Consider the following 21,156-nt stretch of genomic DNA (forward strand, 5'->3'; position numbering starts at 1 on the left):
GGTGTGTGGGTTACACAGGGATTCCACAATCTCTCTTGGAATTCTTTTCTGGTACTTTACTATCCTTATAGTTAAAGAATGCCAGGAAAATACCTTGCAGGACATCACTATATAAATCCTTCTGGTTTTACATTGAACCTTTGCTAGTTACTCTGAGTATGGTTTTTTGACTAGTTGTGCCCTCACTTTACAACAATTCCATCTACACCACATTTCCCTGTCTTAATAATAGGGCTGGCTGGAAAATAAGAATTTGGTTTCACTGGAAATGTTGGGGGTTTGCTGTTTGTTTTCATCCCTGTGCACAATAAAATGAAGACCCTTTGAAAATGTTTATAAGAAGAGGGATAGGGGGAACAGGCAGGCCAATAACCCTGGGATGTGGGAAACCCATGCTCCAAACCAGGCAGAACTGAGACTTCAGTCTTTGTCTTCTAGATCCCAAATGAATGCTTTAACCACTGGACTAATAGCTATTCGGAGATGGGATGATCCCCATTTTTGAAACCTTCCCATTAAAGTTGCATCAAAGCAGAAGGGAAGTTAGTGTTAAGGCACTTTGCCTCACTTACATTAGGCTGCTACCACCTTCCAAATCCTAGTCTAGACAAAGTTTTAATGCTCTGCCAGTACCTCCCCCCAAACACCATCCTTATTTTGGTAACACCTTGGATGCCCATAACCACATGTCATTATTTTAAAATGCTCTATATTAATAAATTGTGCTGATAGATTAAGGTATTTGACATTGGGACTTTGATTTTAAGTGAAGTCTGCTTTTTTTTTGAACCATCCATTTCCTTTATAGCTTCGCACATTTGTATACCACTTATATGGAAACACCAGGGCTGCATCTAGACTGGCATGATTTTTGGCAAATGCTTTTAATGGAAAAGTTTTTCCGTTAAAAGCATTTGTGGAAAAGAGCGTCTAGATTGGCACGGACACTTTTGCACAAAAGCACTTTTTGCGGAAAAGCATCCATGCCAATCTAGATGCGGTTTTGCACAAGAAAGCCCCGATCGCCATTTTCGCCATCGGGGCTTTTTTGTGCAAAATGGTTCTCAGTTGTCTACACTGGCCCTCTTGCGCAAAAGCATTTGTGCGAGAGGGCTTTTTCCCGAATGAGAGAGTCATTGTATTTGCGGAAGAACACTGACAATCTTACATTAGATCATCAGTGTTCTTGCGCAAATGCAAAGTGGCCAGTGTAGACAGCTGGCAAGTTTTTCCGCAAAAGCAACTGCTAACTGCTAACTAACTGCTCCTCCACTTGGTAGCTGGTGTTCTAGCTGTTCAATAAAAATGAAAGGTGGAAGCTACTGAGATAGAAGCAGGAACCTTAAGACAATATCCTCGTGTTTCTTGTCCTATCTTCTTCCCTTTCTAGGTGCTGGAACGAGGGGTGCTGCTAGTTTCCATAATATACAGGACTCCCTTACAAAAGGCTGGCAGAGAATAACTTCAATTTTCACACACCCACAAGAGAAGGACTTGGGGAAAGATGGTGGGACTGGAAAGAAAAAGAAGTTGGAGAAGCCAAAAAATAAGAAGAAGCTTGAAAACAGAAAATGGCAGAACAGAGCTTGAAAACAGAAAACGGCAAAACAGAAAATGCAACCAGAAGTAGAGAAACAAAATGAAAAATAAACAAAGTGAGACCATTAGGAAAGAATGGAAAATAGAACAGGGAAGGATGGAAAATATAAAAGGAAATGGGAGTGGGAGGAAATAGCAATGAGATGCCAAGGGCAAATACAGCTGTTTGTACCTGCTTTTCATTCTAAAAAGGTGGCTATAGAATTTAGTAATGAATACATCTGTAACAGCTTCAAGATGCCTCATGAAAAATAATAGAAACACATTGAAGTTAGTGACTTGTGTCTTTTTTAGTAGTAAATCTCAAACAGCAATGTGCATCTCTATAGTCAGCTGTTTGCTACAATGCTTCCCTTTAGCAAGACACAAAGGACTCTAGTCCTTTCACTGTGACTGATTTGTATTAGTATTTGCAAGCAGTAGCACTTCTAACACTCATTTAAAGATGTTAACAACATAGAAGAAAGGATACACATAGGCTTGAAAACTTGTCTCGAATTAGGTCTTAATTTATCACTTCCGCCTTTGTCTAATACACCTGACAAATCTATTTCCATACACAGCTTATTAGCTATTAAAAGCTAATTATGAATTACTGCTATTTCCAGATTTGTCTTAAGGACATAAACAGCCTCAGGCCTCAGAACATGGGACTCCACATGAAGATGCAGAATATTACGCCTCTGAATAAACTCTTGAAGTGTGCACGTTATGATTAATCCGCTGGCTTCCTTTACACATGCAGAAAAACACGTGTGGCCAACTTTCTTTGATGCACACATGAACATGGCCCTTCTTCAGTGGCTAGGATTTATATTTCACAATAAAAAGATTGTCATTTAGCACCATTTTGATGCTAAGAGGAGATTCTGCTTTTATGACTTAGATACTTTGCTGCTGAATCCACATCCAATGAAAATATTGGCCCATTTCCAGTAGAGGATGTTTGTACTTGCCAGCTATTTTAAATGGGCAGTCTCCTCGATAAAAGTGGGTAGAATTTTTATTTTTCTTCCACTTTGCTTATATAAGGCATTAAAGTACTTTTTAAAAAATAGACAAATTTAGGACAAGAATAGCTCTTGAATATTTGTGACCAATACATAAAGCAGGGGGGAAATATGCACTTCTGTATCTCTAATACTGCACCATTCAAAGGAAGTTTTCCTACATTCTTTACTTTGGACTGAGTCTCTTTTGGAGGGGGAAAACCCCCCAAAATGTACACAATTTTCTGTTCCTTCCCTATCAAGGCCACCTTTGCTAAGCATTGACTCATCATCTACAAAGCCCCACTCCCTTTCCCTCCCAACAAAAGCAGTATACTCATGATCTTTGCACTCCAAATTAGCTGAGTGAACCAAGAATGGACAGCAACAGTGAGAGGTGAATAGATTTTAAGAAAGGAGTAAGCCAGCAGCTGAAAGTTAGTATTTATTCTGATATGTCATTGGCCCTAGGAAGCAAAACCTGGAAAAGCACAAATTCCAGTGATGGCCATATGCCAGCAAACAGCCTTGTTCCAATGTGAATGACTGATTTGACACACTACTAGTGACAAGCTAGTCTCTTAATTTTAGTCCTCAGTGGGTCTCTCTAAAGCACTGGTTCCCAACCTGTGGTCCATGGACCCCTGATGGTCCATGATGGTACTGTAGGGGGTCCGCAGAAAGTTTAGGAAAGGAAAAGAAAGGATCGGGCCCACAGCAGGACTGGGACTTTCTTCCAAGCGATTCTTATCTAGGGCTTGCCATTCATGGCTGCACACATGCTGTCTCCTGCCCTGGAGGTGGGATCTTGATACCCCATGAGGCAACATCCGTCCTCCTGCCACCAGCTGCACTTTTGTTTACGCTTCAGCCCTCTCCCCCTCCCAGTCCCACAGTGAGCTTGATCTTTACTTTTCTTTTCCTATTTTCTTCTCCCTCCAGGATTCCCTGCCCAGCCAAGCACGGGACTGGAGCTGCCTTTGGCCTTGAGAGCCCCCTCACTGTATCTTCCATGGACGGGCAGGGGACAGAGGGGGTAGAAGCTGAGAAAGCAGCACAGGCCAATTGACATGATGGATGCCCCTTCCTGCTGCTCTCATTGGGGAGGTCTGTAAAATTTTAAGTTTGAAAAGGGGTCCATATGCTCGAAAAGGTTGGGAACCACTGCTCTAAATCATACTCATGGAAGACAAACATGCAAACTTACAGTGAAACACTATTTATATACAAGTACAGTCCTGAACGTTGTGTCTTTTTTGTTTTAGTTACTCTATTTGCCCCAAAACATTAAAAAAGATTCCCAAAAGGTGTCTCTCAGCCACTAGAGCCAGATAAATTTAGATTACCTACCTGTTATTAAAAAGGGAACAAGTTGCTGGCTGCTTAAGTAGTGACACTGTAGATGATCTCTATTGTTTTGAGTAATAGTTATGTAAGGAGTATTCCCAAGCAGGGTGTTAAGCAGTTGGAAAACTTGATATGTTGGCAAGGATATGGTTGAAAGAAAGGAGTCCTGTTCAGTTCAGTCTTTTGAACTGTAGCTACATCAAAACATCCCTAGCAGTTAGGCAGGCAAGCAGAGCCTCACACGATTAGAAAGATGTCAATAGGTTGTTTCAAATGACACGGTCTTGCACCCACATGCTGTGGGAGACATGATGAAAAGTTTTTCTTCCTTTCCTGAGAAATTAAGAAGCAATGTAGAGAGTGATGCAGTGAATCCCTGATTCGGAATGGCTAAATATGTAATTCCCATAGAGTATTAGATATTTGTAAGTATGTACCAGCATCTTTCTTTAGGGTACGTCTACACTAGCCCCCTAGTAGATGCGGGCAGTTATTCTGGGCTAGTCAGTTTCCAAAATGGCGACCGCCTAGGAACATGCTAATAAAGCGCGGGATATTTAAATCCCATGCTTCATTTGCAATTTCGGTCGCCCTCATTAGCCTCCCTAGTTCAAACTAGGGGGCTAGTGTAGACATACCCTTACTGTGCCAAATAGTCTATCTGCCACCTAGCTCTACAGATCATCCTATGTTCCCCGGGCTTCCTCACTTCACCCCCATCTTGTGTCTCCATCCAGAAACACAAGGCAAGAAGAGAGATCAGACATTTGGCAAAGCTAGAAAAAGTGGAATTGTCTCATTCCTTAGTAGGAACTAACTGCAATCAAGTTATCTATTCTATATGTATATCTATACCACACACAAAACCCACGGTTAGCATGGGCCAGTCACAGGTGGGTTTTTTTGCTATGTGGACATACTCTATAAAGCCTTTCAAATACAAACTTTTTTATTGGGAAAGGGTTGGGTTAGCTGATTGCATGGAAAATCAAACCTTTGGGTATGCACATCTGTCACTTAACTCTGGCAGCAGAGCTGGAAGTAATGAACTAGTACTTATAAATCCTGTTAAAATGAAGTTAAAAAAATTAAAAATTCACCTTTAAATGATAAAGGAGACTTCCCACAAAGCTTATATCTGTCAGCTGTCAGGCTGCAGGTGCTGGTCACTTATATCTTAGGACAAAGCACTGATCAAATAAGTAAAATCTAGAACTGAACAAGTTTGAAAAGAGCAGCACATAAAGCATTCTCTAAAGTACTGGGGAAATGGCTTTTCTCTGAAGAGAATGGAGGTCCATTTGACATGAGTGACGCTGCATTTTAACCCGTGCCATTTGCTATTTGATAAGCAATGGAGGAAATAAAAGGTAAAATGAAGTGTTATCTCATTTTTACCATTAAATATTATAGTAAAACAGCTTTCAGACTCTTCTTTTTAAAGCTCTGAGACTTATGAGCTAGGATTTCCCAATAAAATGTGCTATGCCGAAAGGTATGCAGATAGCAGCAGATCCAGACTTGTTAGCTCCATGAATATTTATCTTGGCCAAAACACAAAATGTGGGCAGAACACGCGGCACATACTAGCAATTAATCCTTCATTTTAGATCTAAATCTGTTCCACAAATTTGCTGTTAACCCGTGTTTAGTGCAGAAAGCCCTGCATTAAAAATGCTTAATCATTAAACATTAATCCAACATTTAAAACTTCTTGAATTTCTGTGTGAAGTACTTCTTTTTGGGATGATCTATAAAGTGACCCACATTAGGATTTTGTCAGGTTGAGAACTACAATACCAAAATTAAAATTAAAAAAGAAAATAGTGAAACTATAAAGCATGACCCCGGTAAGTCGGAACTTTATTAAACTATCATGTTACTCAGAAATGTATAAATGGTCCATTAAATACATTGTTTTTACAGACATTTATATAGATATTTATTTACATTTTCCAAACACATTTAAATTACTTTTTTTTCAAGCTTACTACCAATAAAAGGTAAAATAAAAAAAATAAAACAAAGTCACCTGCTCTTGCAGATGTGTACACAATGACACAGAGAAGGCTAAAAGACACAGTTTCATACTTAACTCACAAGGGAGGTAAGATTCGAATGCTTATGAGATTTAAAGCAATATTCACTCTGAGGTCCTTGCCTATGAGCTATTTAAAACAATTACAGACACACACGAGGACCCCTGGAACAGCTGCTAGCGTTTCGGTATGCTGTCTACAGTGAGATCTGCTTGGTTAAGGGCCTCGTTTTATTAAAATTGTATAACTGGCTGTACCCGAGTGGTTGGTGGATAGCCCATGGAACTGCGTGGGCAGGTAGTTAATTCTGGATGAATTATAGACTTCTAATGGGAGGGAGTGGTAGGAGTGATGCATCAGATAGGCAGATACTCCACAAATAAGCCACCACAATTTTCCAAATAGCTTTCATTTTATGTTTCTTTTAAATGAGGTTTCATTCATAAGTGAATAAAAAAGGCAACTGTTTAAATAAGATATTTAGAGACAGTTTCCCCACACCTACATACATTTTTCTTGGGAAGGCACAGAGCACGTTAAAACAAGTTTTCCCTCTTTCTCTGTATCTTAGTCTGACATGGTGCTAAAATTTGTATCTGCAGAAAAAAGTAGTTAAAAAAAAAAGCTTATGAAACACTAGTGTAAAACATGTCTTTAATTTATCCTTTAGCCACTTTCAACATTAAAACCACATCTGAAGTAGCTAAAGAAGCTTAATTTACAAAACATATTATCATGTGTAAGCTGTGTTTCCTGCTACATGCTCAGTGTTGGTAAAGAAAGGAGGAGGAGGCAGGAAAATGGCTGTTTCTGAGCCATAGCAACATTCAAGTAATTTGATAGTAGATAAACCAGTGGAAAAAAGGAATGGTAAGAAAGTGCTCGGCACCAAGTTGCAGCCTTCACATATTGAGCTACATCACCTTTGATATGTATTATAAATATGGCACTTTTGTATTACCAAAAGCTGGCAAGTTTGCATCTGACTGAAACAAGTCAGAACATGAGCAATTATTATCCCTAACAGCGACTGGTGGTATTTCCAATAGGTGTGACCTCCAGCTGCACTACGACATCCAGCACCAGTCATTTTTTACTATATTCTACTTGTATGTGCAAGACAATTCTGCCACACTCATGGAGAATAAATTTCTGCCCAGCAGAGTTTCCCTCCTTCCTACACACAGACAGACACACATACACAGTAAGACATGCTATAAATTCTTCAATGAGGTTAAGACAGCCACAAACAGTGAATGTCCTATTTCACCATTTTCAGGCCAACGGTTTCCAGCATGTCCAATTGCCAGCAATGGACTTTGCAACAGGCACAGATGACTTCTGAATCCAAGGAATTAAGAGCCACAGAAAGCGTCTTCACCTACATTCATTTTCTGTACCATTCCAAAGACGTCATTTCAGGTTTGAATAAAGGAACCAACTAGTATAACTGATTAAGACAAAAAAAAAAGAGGTTCCTGTATACAAAAACTGGCCATAACCCCAACTTTTTTTTCTTTTTTTAAAGAATCACAAAATCATTTGAACTATTAGTTTTCAATTCCTTCAAGTTTGTTTTTTGGCAATGTACCATACCACAAATGCACAAAAGATCTGTGGCACTTGTACTTCACCACAGTAACATTAAATACATTCAAATTCATGCTAAGAAGAGGAAGAGGACCAGAAAAAAAGTAGTTGCTGTCTTCTCATAGTGTTCTGTATATTAGGTACCAGGAGACGTTATTAAACAGTGACGTTATTGTTTTGGATATTTCCCAAGATATCCAGTGCTTAAACATGTGTTTATATTCCAAGATGTTAAAAAAATCCCCATTATTTCAATAGTGGTTTAAATATCTTCCCAATTGTGGTCCGGTTTTCATCTTTCAATTTATGAGAAGACTTTTCCATTATATCTTGTTCCTTTGCTGTAGGTTCTACTTTAGCACTAAGAATATCACTCTGGTCTGTGTTCCTTTTGATAATTTTAGCACTACTTGCTCGTTTTAAGGAGTATCCTGTGCTCTCTTTGGGGATAAGGTCATCAGAGGTTGCTGCTGACCTCATTCTAGGTAGCCTCTGAGACACTGATCGTGTGATGCTCGGTGTTTTTGAAGAGTTAGGTAGATCCACCTTTGTACTCCTTGAGGAAGAGGCCACTGTGTTCCTCGCAAAACTTGGTACAGAGGATGGTGTCTTGGGAGCATTAGCTGTTGTGCTTTTGTTAGCATCTGGAAGGGCCTGGGGTTTTACAATGGAGCGACAAATCTTACTTTCCTCTGGTTTGGATTTGGGAATATTTCTGACGGATTTAGAACCTGACATTTTAAGAGAGCCCTTGCGCTGAAGTTGGTCCCTCTCAAAATGGGTGCTGCTGGAAGTTGCAGTCCCTCTCTGTAATTTTGGCTCCTCTACTGATAAGCTATGTCTGTATGATGTTCTTGGAAGGGTTTCCATTGTGCCTCGGACAGAGCTGCGGTGCGATGGTTGTGTCTCAGTAGTACTGGCCTCTCGAAGTGCTGGTTTGGCTTCTGGCTTTTTCAGACTGCTCTGTGTTTTGTTTGACCTGGAAATTGGCACCACTTTCCTCATACTCACATTTTCAGATGCATTCAAAGTTCTTATTGGTCTGGGAGTAGTTGTCTGGGTAGGGCGAGTGCCACTAGATTTTGAGGAGTTTAGAGATCTGTCTTTTAGAGAGTTTCTCTTTGGTCCTAAGGATTCTTTACTTTTTACAGGCTTTTCTTTAGGAAAGTTGTGTTTGCTGCTGGAATCCTCTGTGGCATTTGAAGAAGTATGAAGAGAAATTTCCTTTTCAGAGGATGAATTCAGATTTGAGGAGACTGTACTATCCTCATCTCGAACATCATTTGCACAAGTGTAAACTTTGACATCTTGCTCTTTCATTTCATTGCCCACTAATTTTAAATCATTTCCTTCTGAATAGTCCAAAGTCAGAGAACAATCAGTAGCATCAGATACATAGAAAGTTGGCCCATGTTCTTTATTGCCAGAAACACTTGTATCCATAGACGTGGGGCCACTATTGGTATGTTCTGAAACTTCATGCTTGGCACTTGCCACCTTGACTTGACAATCATCAATATTTCTGGAACTTTTGCAAGAGGGCATTGGCTCAGAATTATCCACAGTGCTGAGGGAGTGTAAGCTCAAGTCATCAAGAGTTTCTAAGTCTGTTGCACCAACATCCGCAAAGCTTATTAAAGGCATGTCTTCCATAGGTTTTGTTCCTTGAATATCAGACTTATGCAGTCCCTTAACAACTTCATATTCCTCAACAGCAAGGGGGCCAGCATTTATATCTCCTGCTTCCACACACGGCACAGCTGGCCTGTGCTGCTTGTTGTCAGTATTCTTTTGTGAGTAACAGAGGTTAGTACTAGTCAAGCCCACCTCCATATCTTGTAAGCGACTGGGCTGAGCTAAAGGCATCTGAGGTGGATCTGGGCTGTCCGCTTTGGCTTCAGAAGCGCGGTGTAGTTTCAAGTTATTTAAACTGAGATCGCTAGGCTCTTTGGATTCAATTGAAGCTATGCTGGGTCTTGCTTGTCGTGTGTTTGCACGAGGAAGGCTATTGAATTTGTTTGGATCCTCGTCTTTGGAGATTTCCAGGAAAGACAGAAGCTCTCTGTCTGCAGTAATCCCTAAGGATAAGCGGGAGCGCCGAGCACTGGGATTTCTATTCAAAGCACTTTGAGGTCTCTGCCGCAAGAAAGGTCGAAAATCCTCAAGTCCTTTTTTAGCCAACATCTCAACATCATTTTCACTGCTACTTCTCCCGAAACCCCCGAGCTCTCCAGCAGCCCAGGATCGGCGTTTTTCCTCCAACTCCTTCAATTTCTGCTGTTGTTGAAGCTCTTGGCTCTCTCGTTCTCTATTTTCCTATCAAAGAAAGGAGAGAGGAATAAATACACATTTCAGAGTGAAGCATCCCTTATTTCAAAACAAGCCTCCCATCCCTTCATTTTCTCTTGCAGTGGTTAGTTCCCCACTAAAATCACCATGGCAACCAATGCACCATATGGAGAACAGTTTCCCGCATAACTAATACAGCTCATTAGACTGGACAGCATAGGAAGCACTGAAAAACAATGATCAGATTCCTGCAGAGACCAAGAATATGAACTACCATATGCTAGGTTTTAAGTCCACTTCTAGTAAGTGTTAAGACAGCAACTTTCAATGATCATGCAAACATTTAAACCAGAAACGTTTTAGACACACAATTAACTTAGGCCATTAAAACAATCTAGCTTGATGCTAAAAAGTTCCATACAGCCCACTAGTTCCATTCCATCCATCTTGAGTTGGAGTACCAAACAGATTATGTTGAAGTACAATTGTTGCAATTGTTCCTTGGCAACAGGCATTCTATAGCCAACTTCCTATGAAGTCCGCAGTGCCTTATACCCGTTATACCCAAATTCTATGCAGCAGGCAGGAAATTCTGTGGCAAAGACTTCAATGAACTATATATGAAAGTGATACTCTAATCGGCACAGTATCTTGTGTTCTTTATTTTGATCAATTCAGTGTTATACTTTCCCCACTCTCCAAACTTAACTATATTAACATACTGTTGGTATAAAAATCAGCAACTACAGCAATGGGTTTTTTGGGGCAGGTTAGATTTTTTCTGCTAAAATCACCAGCAGTGAAATAGTTAAATATGGTAGTTTCAGTATAAAATCTAGCAGTGACAAACTATTTAAGTCAGAAACTTTTTTGGGTCGGCAGCCACTGACCCACAGAAAAATCAGTCAGGAGCTGCACACAAGTGAGAAGCAAAGTGAGAAGCCCCTGACTGAGAAGGAGAAAGACACTCCTCACATTCCCCTTGCACATCAGAGCCTAGAGGGGCCCAGGGGAGTAGATTTTGTATACTCCAGTCCTGTGGGTGGATGCCAGACTCAAGAAGATCAGATAACCTCAGAAAGACCTACAACAAGTGGTTCTTCACAACTAGAACTGCTAAAATCAAACTCTCTTCTGAAAGAAAGAGAATGTTTGGATAGTGGAACAAAATTCTGGGGCAAATGGTTTATTCCAGCGATTCCCAACCACCGGTCTGCAGACAGGTGCCGGGCTGCAAACCACTGGCTGCTGGGCCATGATGGATGTAGGGGCTGGAGCTGGGGTACACCACCCAGTGTCTCCCCTCCCACCACGGCTGCTGGGAGAGGTGCATCCTCTCCCACCTCTCAGCCAACCAGAGCTCGGCAAGGGCGGGGTCTCCTCCCGGATACGGAAGAGCAATTCGCTGCATAGCAGAAGGGCTGTATTGGAGCCCGGCACAGCAGCCTTAGATCAGCCATGACCCGGGCAGCAGCACTCAGCTCATGGCTGGGAGGCAGCTCGGAGCTCAGTATCAGGCACTGGGGGCTCCAGGGGAAAGAGTAGTGCTGGGGGACTCTGGGGGTGGAGGGCTCAAGAGACGGGGGCTGGCACTGAGGCATTTGAGAAGGGGTGCTAGCACTGGAGGGGCTCTGAGGGTGGGAGGCTGGCACGGGGTATTTGGGTGCGAGGGACTCTGGGGTCAGTGGCTGGCACTGGGGAGTAATGGAGGGGTGAGGGCTCTAGGGATCAGTGGCTGGCACCGGGGAGCTCGGGGGCCCAGGTGTACCCCAGCCCCCAGAGCTGCCCCAAACACCTGGCATCAAGTGCAGCAACGACCTGCCACATGGTAATTGCTGGAGCTGAAACCGGATGTTCGGGGCAGCTCTGGGGGCCATGGCTTTTGGCAGAGCAATAACATTTTATTTGCACATTTGCATATTCACTATTTGCATAATGATTATGCTAATAAAATGTTACCGGTTCGCCAAAAGTTTGTGAATGGGTTTGCTGGTCCATGGTATAAAAAGGTTGGGAACCACTGATTTATTCCATTACAATGCAATGCACTAACTCCTGCCTGTGGGTATGTCTGATTGAAGACAGATCAACTTTATAAATATGAACTGGTTAAAAATAATTGCATATAAACAATATTTTTAAAAGTGGAGTCATTCTGAAACAATCTATGGTTTTCCTAATTATTTCCCTTTTTAAAAATACATATCTTTTTAAGGAACTTTATGAATTTTAACCATATACTTTGTTTTAATATATCATTGCAGGACATTTCTCTACATTTGCTATTTGGTAAGCTTGCCCATTGAACTTTCTTACCCCACCCAGGATACACTCCTTGGGATTTTTTTATGTTATATTTACAAACATGACATACTCAAATGCTCATACTCAAAAAAACTTCCAAATGCAATTTTTCTGTTTTTTTTTTTTTTTTTGCTTTTTTTTATGAATAGTCTAGTGGCTACTAGCAAACATGAAATTAATTATTCATTTCTCTGAGTGTGACCCCGTTCATGAGGAAAAGCCTGGAGGATCCCCAGTGGATAATAAACATCAATTTATAACGTTTGGTTACAAAATGCATCCCAATACCTAAATAATTGCACTATTGTTTATGCATATAAACAATATGCATAAAATCAGTTCTTTCACTACAATTTCTTCACTTATCTCCACTCGTAGTTTTATATTATAGGCAACTAGCCAGGCTGGTGGAGAGTACTACAAAACGGTATTTTAAACAAAATAGTATTTTATCATGTACCCACAGAAATTGCTGACCCTCTTTTCCAAATTGAGGCTTATTCCTGTGGTGTAATTTGTCAACCTTACTATATGTGATAAAACACCCAAAAGGATTTGGATATTTTGTGAGCACTTGGCAGCAAGGATTGATATTAATTATTTCATTTGCTATTCATCCAAAGTGGTTTTTTTAAACTTTTCTTTCTATATAAAACAGCTTTCTAGAAAGCTGGAAAACAATGCTAAATTAAAGGTCCTGATACCAGAGGAGACTATGCCAGTTATAGTTGGGTTTGATTTTTTAAAAAACAAAACAAAACACTAGAGAGAGATATCTTTAGTATAGACTGCCTAGCGTGTTCTCTGATTTACTATTGGGGTTAAAGTCTGGATTACTTGCAATAGATGTCACTGGTAAAAGGAAGATATTGATTATCTAGCTCTATCCAAGATGCAAAGGGTAACTTGCCTCTGCCAAAGGTGGGTACACATTTCTGGAGGGCATAATTTTATTATGTTATTAATACATCAGAGACTAGCAATATTCACACTACTTGTAACAGTATACAGGATTTTTTTTTAACTTAAAGTGTAATTCAGGGTGATGGTATTCCTCCAACACTGAAGAACTGTATACAGGCTAAACAGAGTAAAGAGTGTCTGAGGGTATGTCTACACTACCCCGCTAGTTCGAACTAGCGGGGTAATGTATGCATACCGCACTTGCTAATGAAGCCCGGGATTTGAATTTCCCGGGCTTCATTAGCATAAGGGGGGAGCCGCCATTTTTAAATCCCCGCTGCTTCGAACCCCGTGTAGCGCGGCTACACGGGGCTCGAACTAGGTAGTTCGGACTAGGGTCCTATTCCGAACTACCGGTACTCCTCGTGAAACGAGGTGTACCGGTAGTTCGGAATAGGCACCCTAGTCCGAACTACCTAGTTCGAGCCCCGTGTAGCCGCGCTACACGGGGTTCGAAGCAGCGGGGATTTAAAAATGGCGGCTCCCCGCTTATGCTAATGAAGCCCGGGAAATTCAAATCCCGGGCTTCATTAGCAAGTGCGGTATGCATACATTACCCCGCTAGTTCGAACTAGCGGGGTAGTGTAGACATACCCTGGGATATTAGACATTTTGAATTAGATGTTTTCAAAACAGCCTCATTTCAAACTACTTAAAAAATCTGAAGGGAATGGAACTACTCCAGATGCTAAGTTACTTGTGCACCTGGGTATTGTATATCTGTTTTGTTTGTTTGTATTTATAAGCCAGGAGTATTGTTCAGATTTTCGTGTCCCATCTAGCAGTGCTTTCTAGTGGATTTTTAATATGCTAATATCAAACAGTTACTGCACTGGAAATTGCCTGTTTATACCATTATTCAGCACTGCAAAGGAAAAGAGGAATGACACATTGGATTAAATGAGACAAAGAACATATTTATGTACAGAAAGCTGTCCCTGGAAAAAAAGCAAAACCGCCAATGGCAAAAGTAGAGCAAAGACTACAGAGGCTGCTTTCACACCACAGTTGCCTGGCAGGTCTGAAGGTCACCTATATAATACAAATCTTGAAATAGATAAAATCTTTTATTCTGCTTCTCCATATCTCTGCCCTCCCCACCCTCCCCCAGGGCACACACAGTCTTCATGGGACCCAAAATGCCACTTCATGCCTTACTCTCAAAGGGAAAAGGACAAAGACAGAAAATCTCCACAGACTCATAAGGATAGAGGAAACGATCTTACAGTGACACTTAGACGAGTGGCCTGACATGTCCTTTAAATATTCTAATTGGCTGGTAACAAAATATTTGGGGCAGCAACATTTTTTACTTAATTATTAAATTGGCTATAAGGGAAGGAAAGGTAGCCATTTTCCTGTTTGTTTAAAGCAATAAAAACCCTAGAAATGGGCAATTCCCCCTTTGATATTAATTAAAAAAATATGTCAAATATTATGGGGATCCGAAAAGCAGTCTTAACACATACAAGAATCCAAAGATTTATTTTAAGTGAAAGAAAACAGGTTTTCATTCTCCTTACCTTAACAGCCTTGTTGAATTTCATGCAAAAGTCCCTAAATATTTGGAAGCATTCCTCCAGTTTCATGGTTTCTTTGTCTTCACAGAAAAAGTCAATAAGTGTATTTCCTTGCCCCCGTAATTCTCGTTTCCAGTATTCTAGTTCTTTTAGTTCTTTTATAGCTAACTGCAGTAAAACAAATACATTGTAAATCAGACATATTAAGAACTTTGAAATCCATGTTCCCATCTATGAGCTATCGCATAGTCCAGTAAATCAGGACTTGGAGTGTAACACTCTACAATGTATAAGCAGACTTGTTGTCATTTTATTAAGAGATCAAAAGAGTAATTCCAATTAACAACACAGGTCATTAAGTTAAGGGTTAAAACGCAAAACAACAGGTTTCAAACCTTAACTCTCAGAACAATGCAGTCAGGTTGGATTTGCCTCTTATCATGGTGCACTAAAAATATGAGCCTTCACATCTACAGCTGCTGATTCTTCCAAATGCCTCTGACAGTTGCCCCAAATGACTTTGCCTCTCCTGATGGCAGCCCCCTTCTCTCCCTTAAAATTTACCCCTTTCAAAAAGGGATTTGATGGAAGATTGGGTTTTCAACTAATCAAGAATTTTGCAAAATAAAATAAAATGTGTGCTCTCCATGGATACTTTCTAATTTTTCCACCCAAAACCTGAAATATTTTGATTATGAAATGATGATGTTGTGCCTTATGGGAGTCATAGTTTGATTGCTTCATGCTCCTATTTTCTTCTATAGCCCAGGCTAACCAGTGGGACTACATTTTCCATGATGCAGCATGGTATTTCAGTTTCCAATTTTCCATGGAAGATCCAGATAATATTCCACCCCCTTTTCATTGAATAACCTCCCTCTCCAAATTCTGACTAGCTCTGGTTGTATTTAAACACTATAGCATTTTGAATATATACACGGTATGAAGGCCTTTCATGAGGAAGTTGTTCAGATACTGTCTGTGCTGGGCATCAGTGTAAGAACTTTAATGAGAATCTATGTAATGTTTTATCTAAAAAACAGGAATGGACTTAGACACTTTAAATCCAAGCCACTGACAAAATGAAAGCTAAGTGTAAAAATAATTAAAGAGAAAATAGTGTTTGAAAAAGCTTTAGAAGTTGCAATATTGGTCTAAAAAATATTGAGTGAATTATCTTACTCTCTCCCTTTTCTCTTAAAACTATAGATGTGAACACAAATAATGCCATCACCTCTTTTATTAGTTTAACTGAGAACATGAAAGAACAACAGTCTTAAAATCAGAAAAAAAAAATGAAAATAGTGCCAGAAATATTAAAAACAACCTGGTAAACAAAACTGCTGTATAAAGTAGCAATTTATGTCAGCAGCCTAAGGTTTATATAGAGGGTGGAGTGGTTTTGTTTGTTTGTTTGTTTGTTTGTTTTGTGGGCAGTGGAAAATTATTGTAGAAATAAAGCTTTGCTTGTCAGTCTTTACACACACATACACACGCACACGCGCGCGCGTGCGCACACACACACAAAGCAAACAAAAGCTGGATTGAAGATAAACAGTACAATTAGCTCTAGTATAAATATTAGTAGCTTATTCACAAGAATGACATCATGTAAGATGATATATCAGCATTGTTGCTGCCAGTAATTTCAAAAATGAAAGTATTATATAAAGTATATATTTGTAAAGTGAAAAATGGTTCCAAGATTTCACTTGCAATCTGTCCTTAGCAAGGTTTTAATGTTACATAAAGGTAGCAATTAAAATATAAAAAACATGTTAAAACACAACATTAAGAGTCTTGAATAAAAGCTAACAATTAAGAGTGCAGACAGGTATTTCATTCTTTTCCCACCCTTTTTCTCCATAAATTTCACAGCTCCTGACAAAGTGCAAAGGATAATCCATTAACAGCTTCTGTAAATTTAAATCACAGGTACTTTATCAAGTTTCTTGGTAAATGCTTTATTCTTATGATTAAAATGTATACAAAGTATTTTAAAAGACACAGGACACACTCTTAAACTTCCCAAATATAGATTCTTGTACTCAACACTACCTTGTAAAAGGTGTAATACTACATGTGTCAAGATTGTTTCAAAAGTTAAATACTCCATTTATTTACATACAAAAAAATTGCAAAATCAAATATCACCATCCAAGAGCCACGGTAGAGTTTACGCTATAATATATGCTAAGGGTTAATCCATAGCAAATTTGTCAAACATACGAGTAGCTAAAAACGCCCCTTCAATCTCCCAACAATCTGGGTTTGAAATGCTCAGTACAATCTCAATTAAAACTGACATGCTCCAACATAACAAGTTGGTAAGAATCTAGTTTCTGCATGTTAAATAAAAAGTAGTAGAGCCATGCAAATAATCTGATATTCTAACCGCTCATCACCATCAGCCATTTCACAATAGTTAAATATGCTTTGCCTCATTAGCCCTCAAGGCAACATGTATCCAATATTTTCCCTCTAAAAAGTGTAGTACTTTATAAACTCATATTTGACAAAGACAGAATTGCAGCATGAACAGCTCTGAACAGATTTATGATGAGGAATGTTAGAGTGAATCTACTGCCTGTTAACCTACCTGTGCAAATTATGTTAGACTGAGAAACACTACTGCATTGAAGTGATATTAACATATTAGCAGATGCATTCTACAAACCTTGATAAAATCTTCCATCTGGTGAAAGAGTCCTGGGTCCTGCCGAATATTGTTTTTAAGAGATCTTGTCTTGGCAGATAGAGAATGAAGTTCTGCTTCTATATTATCAATGGATAATCTAAAAAATAGCATATACAGGGAGCACTTACTGACAGAAAGGAGTTGCCCTTTTGCTAGGTATAGCATGCTTCATAAATCTGTCATAATACACCACCTATACATCAAACAAGACCTGCCTGCTTGGTAAACCTTCCCAGAGCAGAAGGTAAGAGTGAGCAGAGAAATCTACCTATTATTCTTTATTTGAAATATTGAAAGGTTTCCTAAGTTTTCTTAATGGATATATTCCTTCATGAAGTCACAGCAATCCAGCAGCCACAATATTTCATCTTCTACTATATTACCTGAATAGGTGCAAAAAAAACCCCAAACAAACCCTCCTACACCACGTGTGACAAGTAAGTGTGGCTTGACCACTACACAGCCTATTTGCCTAAGAATGGCTAGCTATCACCAAAAACAGTGCAAGTTACAAAAGAATCTCCCCCTCCCCCTCAGCAGGTTTGTTATTGGGGCAATATCACTCATTAGGCAGGGCAGTCCAACAAGACCAAGACTCACAGAAATAGCCTTGCTCTTACAGAACCTGAGTCTCTTTGTATTTGAAGACCTAGTTCCTATAGTTTTTGCAGCCTCACTGCAAGTTAATAGCAAATAACTGAGTCTCTCAAACATCTTAGCAATGGCTCTTTCAGGGTAAGTTACCATGGAGAGATAGTATTACCCTAACAGCGAGTTCAACACCACCATAAAATTTAAGTTTGAAAATGAAGCATTAATAACTTCTCCTTGATGACCCATCATTACTGATCACACAGACTCATGCTGGTTAGCAGGCATTTCACCCACAGCATGATTTTAATTACCACCACTGCTCTTTTACATGTGTGTGAACTGCAGTTCACATGATATGCTTCCTTGTGTACACAGGGCTGGTGATGATGGCAGCAGCACCTGTAATTATCAGTATTGGAGTAGGCAGTGCGCATATCTATGGCTATGAGGTAAGCTGTTATTCCTCAACTTCCTTCATCTCCACAGAAACACTCTCTGCTCCAGTGCAGATCACAGAAGCTTCAGAAATCTGCATCCCAGTGTACTGCAAACCCTTTAGCAGACCAAAAAGTCTGCAGATGACACAGACTGCATTTTACAAGCCTACAAAAAAGAGCAAGGGAGTGCAATAAGAAAAGGCAAGGTTACTAAGTTACCAGAGGGCACTATAACAAATGTGCGATTTTTAAGGTGTTCGGATTTTTAAGGTGTTTATCAGCAGCTTCTACTCGTGAGTTTTTTATCTTGTTCGTATATATATGTTTTGGTTTGTTTCATTTTTGTCTCACCATTGGATTTGGTCATATTAAATGACAAATGTTCTGTTGTAAATTGGACCTGGCCAGAAAGTAGTTCTTTCCCTCCCATGAAAAATTTTAAATTTGAGGGGAAAAAAAAAAACTTTCAGCTAATCAGGGGCACAGAAGTCAAAACGTCTAAATATTTCACAGGAGGAAACAGACGGACAAAAACACATTTCTATTTTGAGAGAGCCAAAATGGAAGTTCTCTGGTTACTCCCTGAGAGGTCTGGGCTCCCTAGCAGTCTGCTAGGTGGGCTACTAAGGAGCAAAAGACAAGACAGCAGGAAGCCGGGCAGATTTCTGAAAGATCAGAAATTTTAAGCCAGGTCTATTGCCAACACATACACACTCTGTTACAGACATTAAATCAAGACTCATATCCATGAGATAGGAAGTCTCTCCATTTTACTGATGTGGGAAGAATTTAAGTGGAAAGGTGAAGACAGAGAGGTGATGGCCAGGATTAGAATTCAGGGGCTTCTAGCTTCCAGTTCTATGTTCCAGATCATACACTGACTCATAAAAAATGTATTGTTTAGCCAGGTATAAATTAATGCTTGCTGTAGAATTATACAATTCAAAGCCTCAGGTTGAGAACTATACTTAGCCCCAGGTATTATAGTTTTTTTCTTCTATTCACAAAATGAATACAATGTGTTCATTTACATGCAGGCTGTGTCTACATTGGCACCCTTTTCCGGAAAAGGGATGCTAAAGAGACAAGTCGGAATTGCAAATGCCGTGGGGGATTTACATATCCCCCGCGGCATTTGCATGAACATGGCTGCCGCTTTTTTCCGGCTCGGGGCTTTGCTGGAGAAAAGGGCCAGTCTAGACGGGATCTTTCAGAAAATAAAGCCTTTTCTGGAAGATCCCTTATTCCTGATTTTAAGAGGAATAAGGGATCTTCCGGAAAAGGCTTTATTTTCCGAAAGATCCCGTCTAGACTGGAGCTTTTTTCCAGCAAAGCCCCAAGCTGGAAAAAAGCAGCAGCCATGTTCATGCAAATGCCGCAGGGGATATTTAAATCCCCCACGGCATTTGCAATTCCGACTTGTCTCATTAGCATCCCTTTTCCGCAAAAGGGTGCCAATGTAGACACAGCTGCATAGTCTTTCTTCCCTCCCCCACCTAAGAGAAATGGGAATCCAAGCTTGTAAAGCAAGTTCATATAGTACAAGAATGGGGTGGTCCAATATTTGACTGTCGTATAGACTTATAGTAGAGTATGTATTATGGAGGGAGAATCTTAAGGCTATAAAGGCAAGAGGTGTTATAGAAATGGGGATATGTAGTTTAGAGGAAACCAGAGCCACTAGTCATCTTTTTTTAGTGTACCTGGTTACAGATCTGGAAAGAAAGGTACTATAATAGATATCTGGACATTATTCTATAGCGCAGCAGTAATAGTAACATGAAACTATTTTAAAAACATGATCTGTAGGCTGATCTTAAGTACTATGTATGTGCATTTACCTAGTTGGACATTGTGTTGACAAAGGCAAAAAACCCTATAAAAATCAATCCATCAGTAGCGCTAAACCTGAAAGTACATTGAAAATGGAGCCCTGAAAGCTATGGTAAACACTTGTAAAGATCTCAGTTTTCATGCCAAAGCTCTATGAATGTGCTTCTGTGTAACACAAAAAGAAGTCCCACGTCTCCTTCTAACAATAAGTTCTCAGTTTGCTTTGCTTACCTGGCTGCATCATGAATGTGCTGTAATTTTTCTGAAAAGGTTAAAAGAGCCTCATCTTTCTTTTGTGCTTCCTAAAATTAAACAAACAAACAAACAATGTCCCTTTAACATTCCATTACTCTGCTAAAATCTAAGTAAAGACTGTTTCTAAAGCTTTGGGAAAGGCAATTTGTTTCTGTATTCCACTGCTGCTAGATTCTATTTTTCTTTCAGTTCAACTGAGTGAATTATTGGAAAAAAGCCTCACTTAAAGGAGGACAAGGATCAGACCTAGAGAGTTTAAACAATTTCCATTTCACAGAGCACAGATAATAGTACCTTCTTCCACTGAAAACAATCCATGTGCATTAAAAGAGAATGTTAGGGAAGGGCAATTGACTAATGCTCATTGTTTGGCCTAATACAATATTTCCTGCCTAACCATCACCTAATACTCTTTTAGTTAGCTGAAGGGGTCTTGCTGATGAGAAAGCAGTTAAACCAGTTTGCATGCAAGGATAAAAATCACAAGTGGATGTATTTTAATCTTTCCCCTTCCATGGAGGGAAGAAAAGTTTGGTCAAGAGAGTCACTCCAGATGCACTTCCAATTCATTCCAAATTGGAAAAGGCAAAAAACCCTAAAAGAGATGCAACAGATTTGATACCTTTGAGTCAAGCAGTGCAATGAAATAAAACTTCTGAAGAGAAATGAGCTAACAGAAAGAAGTTCTTAATCAAAATT

The 21,156-nt window shown here is 39.7% G+C and overlaps 1 protein-coding gene across 3 annotated transcripts in view; it reads right to left on the reverse strand.

Moving 5' to 3' along the window:
* Positions 1–5,781: 5,781 nt before the first annotated feature.
* FHDC1 (FH2 domain containing 1) overlaps positions 5,782–21,156 on the reverse strand; it is a 57,782-nt gene continuing 42,407 nt past the window's right edge. For all 3 annotated transcript variants that reach the window (XM_006111563.5, XM_075930068.2, XM_075930070.2), the window contains 4 exons: positions 20,434–20,504; positions 17,318–17,435; positions 14,644–14,808; positions 5,782–9,880 (listed from right to left, as the gene is read on the reverse strand). In XM_006111563.5, the coding sequence (XP_006111625.3) occupies positions 7,811–9,880; positions 14,644–14,808; positions 17,318–17,435; positions 20,434–20,504 (2,424 nt within the window). In that variant the 3' untranslated portion in view covers positions 5,782–7,810. The remainder of the gene's footprint in view (positions 9,881–14,643; positions 14,809–17,317; positions 17,436–20,433; positions 20,505–21,156) is intronic.

Source organism: Pelodiscus sinensis, chromosome 4, assembly GCF_052426305.1.
Source record: "Pelodiscus sinensis isolate ZL-2025 chromosome 4, ASM5242630v1, whole genome shotgun sequence".
Lineage (NCBI taxonomy): Eukaryota > Metazoa > Chordata > Testudines > Trionychidae > Pelodiscus > Pelodiscus sinensis.